Genomic DNA, 12639 nt, shown 5'->3' with positions numbered 1-12639 from the left:
TGAACCTTCTGTTTCCCAAATCTTCATTAAACATGGATTTCATGCGGCATCAACACTATGTTGTATATTACGATTAAATTAGTTTTATGAAATATTAGCTGACTAGTGCTTTGCTACTTCTTCCATGGAAAAAATCTGGTGCGTTAAAATTATTATTATTAAAATATACTTTTTTTAAATTATATTTGAAAATTATTTAAAGCGAACTACTTTTCATGGCATGAGTTTCTAAATTTTTTTGAGTATGTTACATTTATTGAATATGGGGGTCTATAAAAAAAAAATGAGAAGTGTCTATCAATACAATATATCATCCAATTTGGTTTATACTTGTGTGTCAATTCAATAGATCGTCTCATTAAGTCAAAACGGTTACCTTTATCAATTTTTAACAACAATCCTTCGAGGACTGTTAAAATTTTGTCCATTTTTTTATTAATTTAACCCCCCCCCCCCTTCTTTTAGATTTCGAGGGGTTTGAAACTATTATGAAACTATTCGATCTCGAAAACGGCTACGCACCAAATTTCATGATGTTTCCGAAAATTGTTCGAATTGCGTAAAATTTCTGGTAATTTTGTATGGGAGCCCCTCTTTCGAGGATTCAGAGGGGTTTGAAAATATCAAAAAGACCATTCTAGTGTCAATTTTTTGTAATTTTGTAAGAGAGCCCCTCTTCTTTGGATTTGGAGGGGTTTTAAGTATTATAGAAACCATTCCTGGTCTTGAAAATGGCTACACATCAAATTTCACGTTGATTTGTTTAGTAGTTTACGAAATTTGTTCGAATGGTGTCAAATTTTTGAAAAATTTTGCATGGGAACCCCCAATTTTGGATTTAGAGGGGTTTTAAAGTATTATAGAAACCCTTACCGATCCTGGAAATGGCTACACATCTTTTTTTGGATTCAGAGAGGTTTGAAAGTATTTTGAAAACCTTTCGCAGTCTTGAAAAAGGCTATACACCAAGTTTCACTTTGATCGATTCAGTTGTTTCTTAAAATTGTTAAAATATTGTAATATTTTAATTAGTTTTGTATGGGAGCCACTCTTCCTTTAAGTTGGAACTGTTTGAAAGCATTTTGGGAACCATCTTCGGTCCCATAAACCTTTATATATCAATTATCACAATGATTAGTTCAGTAGTTTACGAGTCTTTAGGGAACAGACAGACAGACAAACATTCATTTTTAAATATATAGATTGGTGACTATGTTAAAAAGAAATATTAGATAGAAAGACTTTTTTACTATAAATGCGTTTATTTATTTACCTGATTTAATATGTTTTTAGAAACACTTTCACTGTAGGAAAATTAGTTAACATCCATTTGGTATTTTTATTTTTGTTATTTAATCAAATTTAAAGCCAAAATATTTTTTTATATTGCATTTTTAAAATTATGAATAGCTGTTGGAGAAAAAAATTTTTGTTTAATTCAATAAAATTTTAAAAATGGAGTAAACATAATAGGTGTTCATTTTACAGTCAAATTTAAAAACCGTCAAGGCATTGTTATCTAATTTTAAATGTATTTTATACTTTTTCCTCACAACCAAGAACAGTTTTATTTTTTTTTAAAACAAGTTTTTTTCTCAAGCTCTGATAGTTTTATAAAAGGATATTTTGGGTTTTTGAATATTGTCCATACCGAAACTTTCCAAAACATGCAAAGTTTATGAGTTTTCTCAAATCTGTAATTTTATTATCCATTTAGTTAAAGGTTGGTAGATTTTTCACAGACGTATCCGGAACGAGTAAATCCGGGCAATTTTATTTAAAAACTTTATAAAATCTGGGCGTAGGACTTTAAAAATTTCAACCCTTAATCCGGGCAAATTCGTCCAAAACCACGGAATAATTTGGTGCTTGAAAAGTAGTCTTGCAATAAGTATCTCACTAGGCCCCAGAAGTGATGTCACCAAACAAATTGATTGGTTTTCATTACCAAAAGACATCCCTTTTTAAAACAGCTAATAACTTCTTTGCCTAATATGGTACAAAATAACAATCCTGGACAAAGTTGTTCAGCGGAAAAATTCCTTTCAATAATTTATTATTCGCTGCAAAAACCATTTGCAAGATCGATTCCACAGAAGAAACAAAAATGATGGTGATTTTTCAGCATTTTTCCCATACAAACATGGAAATTCAAATTTACTCATTTAAATGTTACTTTAAAATTCTGCAAAAATCAAGGATGAGTTTGAACAAAACAAAGCTTTTGAGACCCCAGGGATTGAGAAATTTAAAATGGACCTCCTATCGACTCAGTCTAATGTCGCATATAAGCAGTACGATGCGTACTCAGGTTAACAACACTAGGAAAGAAATGCTTACACAGAACGACGACAATGACAGTTTAATTGAGATTTTTATCTCAACATACATACGAGTATCTCACTCTTCTCTTTTCTATTAATATCATTGCATGGTTTTAAAGGCAGATTTACTTAACTATAAATTTGTGAGGATGAATAACTCGAGAGAGTTAAAATCCTAGAAAAAGAAAAAAAAATTAACTATAAATTGTTCGTTCTTAGAAAAAAAATATCAATTTTCGTAAATGTCCGTTATTTCTCAGAAATTGGATTCAATTCATGAGGAAACCACACCAACATTATAAGTCATAATATTATAATAAGTTATAAGTCATAAGTTATAAAAAAATAAGAGTGATGATGAATGTTTATCAATTGGGTATTTTTTTGCATGTATTTCAATATATCAAAAAGTTCCTTGAAAGGAAAGATAAACAACCTTCATTTAACATTCAAAACTAGATATAGATAATACTCTTAAACCCATATTATTCCAATTACGAACCCATAGGATTAACTGAAACCATTCGAATCGACGACGACGACAACAGGCTAGAAGTTGTCATACGTTTGTTCCTTCATCAAAAGCTGGCAGCTTACTCACCTTGACCGTCACCTATCATCGGAGAATCGGATCATCCCCAATCATCAGGGATTCCGGAACGTCCCTTGTTCAAGCATCAAGCCTCAGCCCACCCCTACTTTAGCATCCGAGGGACCCCCTCTTAGAGAGATTTGGCTTTAGATCCGGTGCCGAAGTTCTGTTCAGCATAAATTAATCCCATTATCAATCATCGGGCTGAGCGCTTTCGTTCATTCGGTCGTTCGCTTTCCCCGGGATAGCATCAGTCACATTCCAGGAAGTGTCCAATGAAATAATAAAGACCCACCCCTCAGAGACTTCTTGTTTCCGGTTTCGTCCGTTCGTGGTGACTATTTTATTCAATCATAACCCATTGCCCCTCCCGATTTTTGAGGGCGCTAAAGGAACCGAGACGAAAATTTTGTCCTGATCCAATTTAGTAAAGCGAAAATTTCATCCAGCTCTATTCATTTATCCTGCCTCGGCGGCAAATCGCTATCACACCGAACCCGGGAGCATGCAAATTTCATACCCTCGCGGGTATCATTCAAGTTGTCGCTCTCTAAAGTGGGGATTTAGTTTGATTTATAACGAGTGGCGTGCAATGGAATAAAAATATAAATCCTTTTTCCCAGTTACTTAAATTTTTCGGAGCTAAACATGCCACATTTCAATGTTGCTTTTTTCCGTTTTCTCTACCACATTTACAGGAAGTGGACTACGAGGGATTTCGGCGGTTCCTGGATGCCTTTCTGGACTGCGAAACACCGGAAGAGCTGGCGAAGCATCTGTTCATATCGTTCCTGCGGCCGGCCCTGTATCAGGCGCACAATTCCCATGGCAAGGCGCTCAGCCAGATGGCGGCCATTAGCAGTAATGCCGCGTGTGCTCCGGTGACGTCACATAATCAGGGTAAGAGTAGGATTAGTTCTCAAAGGAGTTTAACTCCAAACATTTTAAGTACCTGTACCTTCAGTGTACAACTTTTGAAAGGGTTATACGCCAACACAAATTGTATAGACATTTCAGTCGAATTCTGGATAAATCTGTTGATCGTAACGAATCACTAATACTTGAAGTCACTTGAAAATACCACTTGAAATCAAAATAAGTTACACATATCCCAGCACTCGGTTTTTAGTAATTTAAATTGAATGGTACAAGATTTAATTAAAACATTTGAATTGATTATCATCAGAAACATATTTTAACTCCAAAATTAATCATAAGGTTTTGTATCCAAAGGAAACAAAGTTTTATTGTTTAATAAGATTGCATAAGATTAACTTGTTAGAAAAGATACATATCAGGTATGGTCAGGAAACAATTTCATTCCCCAAGGTGTTACATACATCTTTTTTTTAGAACCGTTCGTAGTTTTATAGAAATTTCTCGTCGATAGCTAGTTGCTGGAGGAATCAGTTGAGCTAGCGATTGCAACAGTGAATATTAGAGTTTGTGTCTCATGACTTATAAATTCCACTCACTTCTGAGCCACACTCAGGGGGCCATATCCACGTATCTTTTGAAGTTAATTTGAGGTCGTCAATCATCACGATTCATAGAATACTTGATTGCACCTTTGGAATCGACGCACACTTTCATATCAATGTTTTCAGATAGTTACATTAGCAAATAGCGTCTATCGAGGTATGATGACTTTTAATGAATCCTATGAAGGTGTGCAGCTCAGTCGTTTCTCAACAATTACTTCCAGGAATTCGAGCTTTTGGTTCAAGGATATCATGACTCAATGTTGTTTTCTTATTCACCTAAATCGTCTCGTTTTAGCGCTTTTACCTTGGATAAACCCGTTTTTTTTAAATCAGTGTCTGATTGGAAGTCTAAGCTGGTCGGTCACTGACTGCCCTCTTCTCTAGCCCTCTCGCGTTTTTTCGTTCTCAGTCCGACCTTGTTGGCTAAACATAACACTACCCGACAAAGGATGTTTTTTCTTTTTTTTCTGTTTGGTTACCCAGGTGGTAAATTCGAAGAAGGAATTTTACGAATAGGTACAAAGGCACGTCGAGTGCCGTGTCTAACCAGAACTCATCTGGGTCCATAGAACCAATATGAGTCGACTCGTTATATACTCAGTCGATGTCATCTTCACGTCGTGGTCCGATCGGCTATGCTGATTGTTTAGCGTAGTTCATTCGATAGCTTCGGACTCATTAAGCTTAGTAAAATTAAGTTACGTTTATTCGACGTAGGATGATCGCAATTTGCGTCAGTCTCAAACTCCTTTGCAGAGTCATTATCCGGGCGAGCTTATCGCTGACTACATGCCATGTGTTGATGTCATCACACATCTTCTGCAACATGTTGTCTAATGTCGTGTCTGGTTCACATGAATATGTTGACACGTTCCTCTTCAAATCTTGAACAATAGAATTCCTCGTGTTTCGTTCACGTCACCGCATGTAAGGCAGACCGGCGAGCCCACATGTCCGAACTTTTTTTTTCATTTACCTTTAAATTGTCCGCCACACTGCCCCACACCAAGAAACTCGTTTGAGTCCCCTGGAAATGGACGCTTCTGTTCCCAGCACGTCGACAGCACAAAAACAATAACAAAAGCAAATAAAACTCTACTCATGCTGGGAACCATTTTTTTATGTAAGTTAGATGCGAGAGAATGTACGAGAATAAATACTATATTAACAATTACATGTGAATCTCAGTGGAAAAATACCCTTTTAAGAGCTTCACAGAACAAACCTGTGGTGATACTTCATGAAGCATCCATGACCAGTGAGAAATTGCGTCATGTAAAAATCCACTTCGCCATGCTTTCTCTCTATTGACTCCTTGATATTTGAAATCTAACGATGGATCCAGCTTCCTTTTCTGAGCTGTCCCACAGCTGCTGCCAGTTGGCTAACAATAGGAGTCCTCCAACAGCAAAACCGAAATGGGCATGACTCCCGTTACAACGCATGCAGCCTCCGACGAAACGGTGTGGTATGCACTGATGACCCGCAGTTTCATTCGCCTTTGTACACTGTTTAGCTTCTGCTGGTTACACTGGATATTAAGGCCAGATTTCCAGGCCACCTCTCCATACCAAAGGATTGACGTAACCACACTCGAAATTATCTTCCGCCAACTACTTCGGATCCCCGAGTTGTTCGCCAATATACTCGTGAGTGCGGCCGTTGCTGTTGCCGCCTTCTTGCACACATACCTACTCAACGTGGTTGCTGCTGAGCCGGTCGTCAATCATCACACCCAAATATTTAAGCTCGCGCTTTGATTCGATAGTGCATGATCCAACTGTAACCCTGCCTGTTTGCGGGGAAATCTGGTTTGAAATCAGGACCATCTCGGAGTGCAGTGCATCCAGCGCTCTAACGTTCCTACAGTTTCTGAAGCTCTTAGTTGGACGATTTCGGTTGAGTAACCCGTCGCTAGTAGCACGACGTTGTCCGCGAAACCAACCAACTTTACTCTCTCTAGCAGGCTGAATGTCAGCATCTCATTGTACGTAATGTTCCACATGACCGGGCTCAGTATCGACCCTTGCGATACTCCAGCTGTAACATCCATTTCCTGAAACACTTTGCTCGTCATGTATTGTAGCTTGTGGTTCTGGAAATAGCTTTCAACTTATTTGCAGAGATATTTCGGTATCCGGTTATTTTTATAACGGAAGATGCAATCGCTGCCTAGCTGACACTATTTAAGGTGTTGCACTTGTCCAGTGTTACTACCGCACAAAAAGAATCCCGTTTTCTCTTCTGGAGTCTGGCTTCATCAGCCGGCTTGATGACAGTTCGAATGGTGTCGACTTCTTCTTTTCGAAAGCCAAATTGATCGTTGGACAATTCGCCTTCGCACTCGGTGTACCGCTGGATACGATTTAACATCACCTTTTCCAGAACCTTTTCAACCGTATCCAGTAGGCATATTGGCCTGAATGCCAATGGGTTCCCCAATGGCTTTCCTAGTTTGGGCAGCAGAACCAGCTTCTGCCGTTTCTAAACCTCTGGAAACATCCTTTCATCAATACAAATTTTCAGTGACGATCGGAACATTTTGAGGAATTCTATAGTTGCGGCATCAACTACAATGTTCGGGGTATCATCTGGACCGGGAGCCATTTCCTGCTGAAGGAATTTTGCGATGTCGTGCAGTTCTTCCACCGATATTAACTCCTTTTCGCTCGTATACCAGTCGTACGGGACTTGCAGCCAGCTATTGATATTATGTGGAGGGAACAACTCTCTCGTTATTTCCCTCAGTTTGTTGGAGCACATTTCAGGTGGTGTGCTACCGCTTTAGTTTTTTGCCATGACTATCCTGTAGGCATCACCCCATGGTCGGTCATTGGCATCAAGACAAAGTTTCGTTAAACATAACTTTTTACTCTCTTTAATTGCCTTGCAGAGGTTTCTTTTCGCATTTTTGAAAAGCGGCCTATGCCTATGCCTATTGCCTATACTCTCTCCATTTGAGTTCGTGCTCTCTGCATGTTTCGCCTAGCGCGAAGGCAGCTGACACGCGAATTCACGATTTCCTCAGTCCACCAATAAACTGGTTGATGCGGGTTTTTACTATTAGCTCTTCTCGTCATTGCTGCGTCACCAGCACGTGTGAGTACTTTCGTCAGGTTTTTCGCCAACACTTTAGACAGGTTTTGCTCCCACTTCAACACCTCGACAAAGACATTTCAGTCAAATTGTTTTGTCCTCCAGCGTCGTTCACCTGCCATTATCTCTCCTCTAACTGACTATGCCTTCTTGCCCACACAATAGCGATACCTACGTTCACCAGGTCCACATTTGGCCTTGCAAGTGCTTCGAGAATACTCTGTCCTCTGGCATTCGTATGGTAACTGCCCCATTCCTGAGCCCACGAATTGAAATCCCCCGCAAAAATAACCGGGCTTCGACCTGTGAGCACCTCAACTAACTTATCCATCGAAGCGCTAAATTTCTCCAAGGCCCACCTTGGTGGAGCGTAGCAGCTACCAAGGATTGAAAAACTCACTCAAACGAGCGACGAAGCCTGCATCGCTTCGATTTTTGCTCATAAAAATGCCCTGGAACGCGAATGAGGTGTGAGTGAGAATCTCCTGTTCTCACGAATCAAGCCCGACCAAAACGAAAACACGACCAAGGCTCCTGATTCCTTTTTGCCTTGCTTCCTTCTCCGCACACAAAATCTAGCATCAACCCGACGATTGCGTAGCAGCGAGCCGATTCATGAAACTTTTTACCAATCCGCTCATGAGCCGTCTTAGTAATGGTATTATTCTTTCCCATGGAAAAATGTTCGACCCTTTGCTTTGAGCTTGAACAAACACTAACAGCAACAAAGATGACGCCAAGCCGTGTTGGCTGTAAACACGCGTTGGCCAAAAGGAATGGAAAATAAGAAGAACAATGTGTATACGGCCGGCACATCCAATCCATTTTAGTGATGTTATTATTCTTTTCAGGCAAATATGCCGAGCAAAAAGAATCGTTTTGCTTCTTGCTAGTGCTGTTATTATTGCTTCCTACAAAGAATGTGCGTCACTTTTTGAAGCTACGAGCTTGAATGAACATCAATAACATCAACAATAACAGTGTGCACTTGTGTAGGTCAAGTCAATCTTTAAACGACCGGTGCCCGGACGGTACGGACGGTTTGTCTCTGAGAAGGACGAGCCGAAAGATTCCTTTTTCTTTTTTATCTTCCTACTTTTTTCTTCTGAACTGGCGTACTTCCTTCCCTTAACAGACAACAAGCTCGGTATCAAAATTCTCATGAAGCAAATCCAAGTCTCTCGTGATCCCGTTTCTCAGACTCGCTCATGAATATTTTTTAATACGAGCAGCATAGAAACCGCCGTCGTAGAATCGTTTTTGTTGCTGTTCGTGATTGTATTGTACACAAACGAATAGCGAGCCGGCGGCGAAGCATTTTCGTGTGCGTTTCGAGGAGTGAGCGATTTTTATAGTCCTTGGCAGCTACAGAAGAAGATCCCATTGACTTTGGCTATCACGAAGCCTTCCTCATTCGATATGACCACTTGTTGTATGGGAAACTTTCCTGTCACCTCTATTGCGGCCAGATTGGCACTATCGGTCACCCAATTTGTCCGATTCAGGGCTCTAAAATCCAATGCATATATAGCAAATCTCGGTGCCGAAAATTTGCTGAAAAGTGTACTGTACCAAAGATGGTATAATTGAAAAAGCACTACTGGCATAAAGACTCGAGCTCCTCAGCTAACTAATGTATGACCACTAGACTGAGTCGATTTGGGGGTTATTTTTGAATTTCTCAAACCCTGGGGTCTTAAAAACTTCGTTTTGGTCCAAAACTCATCCATGATTTTTTGCAGAATTTTTAAGTTACGTTTACATGAGTAAATTTGAACTTTTAGGTTTATATGAGAAAATTAAATATTTTGTACCGAAAAATCAACATCATTTTTGTTTCTTCTGTGGAACCGAGCCTGCTAATGGTTTTTGTGCCAATTTATAAATTTCTTGCAGGGAATTTTCCGCTGAACAACTTTGTCGAATATTATAACTTCGTATCTTTTTAGACAAAAAAGTTATTAGCTGTTTAACAGGTGTATGTCTATTTGGATTGATAAACCATGAATTCGGCTTCCTGAGCCGAAGTCCGTGAGTTCGAGCCAAAGAGAAAACATCGATCACAGTTGTACCGGATAAGTTTTTCAAAGACTGTCCGCCAACAGCGTCGTTGGTATAAGTCGCAAATGACATAAAGATGTTAAAACGACAATAATCGAAACAAAAAAAAAACTTATGGGATTTTCGTCCTATCGGATAATTCATCCCGAAAAAAATATTGTGAGGATCGAACTCACTGCAACATTTTGTGGTAATTTGTTGCAATTTGTGCGGGAAAATGAGAAGGATTGAGTTAAGATGAGAGAAACCAATGCTCAAAGTGTGTGAGAGAGAGAAAAAAATGTGCGAATCTTTGCAAATTGTTACAATTTATGAAGCAGTTGTGAAGTTTTGATGATTTCCATTCCAAATGCAAAGAATTATTTCTCTATTTAAAACCCTCGTATCCTCCTACACTTATGTTTGTTTTGCAGATACAAAATGTGGGCTGTAGAAGTAACATCAGTCGTTTATATTCTATTTTCCGATTGGTATTTGTGTAACGTTGCACAATTTTAAATCTAGGTACATAATAGCAGACTTGGAATCTCTTCCAATAACTAGGGGAGCATGTTCTATTATGCCCCACATAAGCAAATCGCTGATTTGCTATGTAAAAGTGTTATCTACAAATGCTTATAAATTTTTTATTACTAAAATTCATTTAGTTGCTTTAAAAACATGATTTTTAAACACCATATTCATGTTGAACATGCAGTTCCGAATGACGGCAGACAACCTCAGCATGCCATGACTTAGAATAAGTTAGTATTTAAGAACGAATTTTCTGGTAATAAAAACACAGTTGTTATTTAACCGTCAAACCTTGTAGTTGGTTTATCCATTCCGATCTACGGCTAAATCCTACAATTCAAAGCCACAGAACAAAACTGTGTAGCAAAAACGCGCCTAGCAGCCGAACACACCCGAAGGCAGCCGAGGACCAAAAACACACTAGTACTCATAGAATCTCGGCAAATGCATAAGAACCGCAGTAGCTAATTGGTTCTAGCCAGCGTTGCCAACCTTCAAGATTTTTCTGGAATCTTTCAGACTTTTTTTACTTTTGCCAGAAATTTTTTTAAGGTATTCAGACTTCCAGACTTTTGTCATTTATTCCAGACATTTCCAGACTTTTGAGTTTCGACATAAAAATTCAAAATTTTCGTTGCAAAATGGCAGGAAAGGATTCGAATTAGTAATTGAAGAGTGAGGAATGCCACGCCACGAAGATGATAGTAAAGAAGGAAGTAAGGCATAAAACGACACCACCACAATAATCTCACTCATTGATAGTGTATAGAATGTATGATTATTATGAAGTAATGAGTGTTATTCCCTTGACTGCAATATTGCGATCTGGCGACCAAAAAAACAATTAAACTCCTCGCAGGAGAATGTATGAACGTCTCTTCTAGCATGTCAAACTGCATTACCCAAACCGTAGATCGCGCGAATCGATATTCTATTCGAGATCGATCGAGTGACGGACAAATTGGGTCTACTTAAAGGCGGAGAATACATATCGAATTTTCGAATATAAGGACTGCTACATACCTATAAAGTTCTATTCTGCTGGCTGATGAGTGAGTTCATCTAGCATTGTAATAAACTCCTTGATCGAGCAGTAAAAGACGTCACCGTTTAGTGTAATCAAATATTTTGGACCATTAAGGTTGGGAGCACCTCCCAAGTTGGTGAACTGAACTAGGCGAAAATTTTGTTTTCATGACGCTCTCTTCAAGAATAGACATTGTTGTTTTCGAACGCAGAAATTTCTAAGAAGGACAGTTCTTGTTAAAGCTGTTTTTATGGATTTTTATTTCTTTTTAGTTTCAAGTTTTACTTATCATTTGGTTTTTTGAGTAGCATTTTAAACTTATGCAGAAAACATTTAATAATTTTTATTCTAGTTTTTGTATATGGCCCCATACATACTTTTTTTAAACCTTCCGAACCGTGCATTATAAATATGTATGTATACAAACAAGAACTTAACTGCCCACTCCCCTTAAATATGTACAATCACTGTATGAGTACATTTTCTAGAAGAAGCTTTCATTTCAATTGTCATTTAAAAAAAGAGCAACTCACAAAATCAAAGAGCTCAGCATAAAAGTTTCTAGATTAAATTCTCTCGAACCAGCATCCCGTAGTTTTTGTTCACAGCATCCACCAGGTCATCCATACTAACGGCATCCGATCCGAACAGAGTGAAAACATTCCGACAGAAAGTTTCAAACATTTTTACAGCAAACAAAAAATCACCGCACCAATGTTGATTGAAATATCATCCCGATTTGTTGTTGCCTTTTCTTTTTTTTTTCCTTCCTGTACATCTGTTTTACCTGCTCGACCGCCAAACATCTCGCCCTCACCAACATCAATACTCATACACCCACGCACAGGCTCCATACCCAATTTGAACAACATCATCGACCTGCCAACGCCGCAACCTTCCCAGGAATCCCAGCGGAACAGTTTTGTCGAACGGATACACGGCATCACCGACAAACTTCAGTCGTCACTGGGTCACCTGGGTCAGCAGCAGCAGCAGCAGCAGCAACATGATGGAAGCGGCCCAGGGGGAGGATTCGGAGGAGGAGGACCCTCATCCCTCGGGCAGGGAAAAAGTGGTACGTAAATGTTTCGAGACCAGAATGAAAAAAAAATACTTTGATTGGGTTTGATTTCTTCAATAAAACTTTAAAATCCAGGGAACTAAAAATCATGCAACGTTCCACTTTTACTTAAACAAATTGTGTGGAGGATTTTCAACTCGTTGCAGTTAGGAGTATAAAAATGTGAATTAAATCAATCATTAGATGTCATTTTCGTTCCATTTCATAATCAGCGTTAAAATATCCAGCAACATCTTCAGTTAATAAATATTGCATGTATCCGACATTTGAATTTAACAAACAGGGAAACCAAAAAATTAGTTCATCATCTTATCCAAGCGTAAAAGCAATTAAAATAAGTTCAGAAAACACGAGTGCACTTGACATGTAAAGCAAAATAACTCTTGGAAATCTTGTTTCCAATTTCTTATCGCCTTCCTGACTGCGGACATTGAAAATAAAATAAGACTCCAACCTCACCC

General features: G+C 38.7%; 1 protein-coding gene across 5 annotated transcripts in view; it reads left to right on the top strand.

The window, feature by feature from the left end:
• Positions 1-12639, top strand: part of LOC129757634 (diacylglycerol kinase 1) — a 459105-nt gene that overhangs the window by 302019 nt on the left and 144447 nt on the right. For 4 of the 5 annotated variants that reach the window (XM_055754905.1, XM_055754906.1, XM_055754907.1 and 1 more), the window contains exons 5-6: positions 3615-3816; positions 11945-12172. In XM_055754905.1, the coding sequence (XP_055610880.1) occupies positions 3615-3816; positions 11945-12172 (430 nt within the window). The remainder of the gene's footprint in view (positions 1-3614; positions 3817-11944; positions 12173-12639) is intronic. The other variant, XM_055754909.1, reaches the window with a different exon arrangement.

The sequence above is a fragment of the Uranotaenia lowii genome, chromosome 3 (genome assembly GCF_029784155.1).
Source record: "Uranotaenia lowii strain MFRU-FL chromosome 3, ASM2978415v1, whole genome shotgun sequence".
NCBI classification, from domain to species: Eukaryota; Metazoa; Arthropoda; class Insecta; order Diptera; family Culicidae; genus Uranotaenia; species Uranotaenia lowii.
This window is presented reverse-complemented; position numbering and strand designations above follow the sequence as displayed.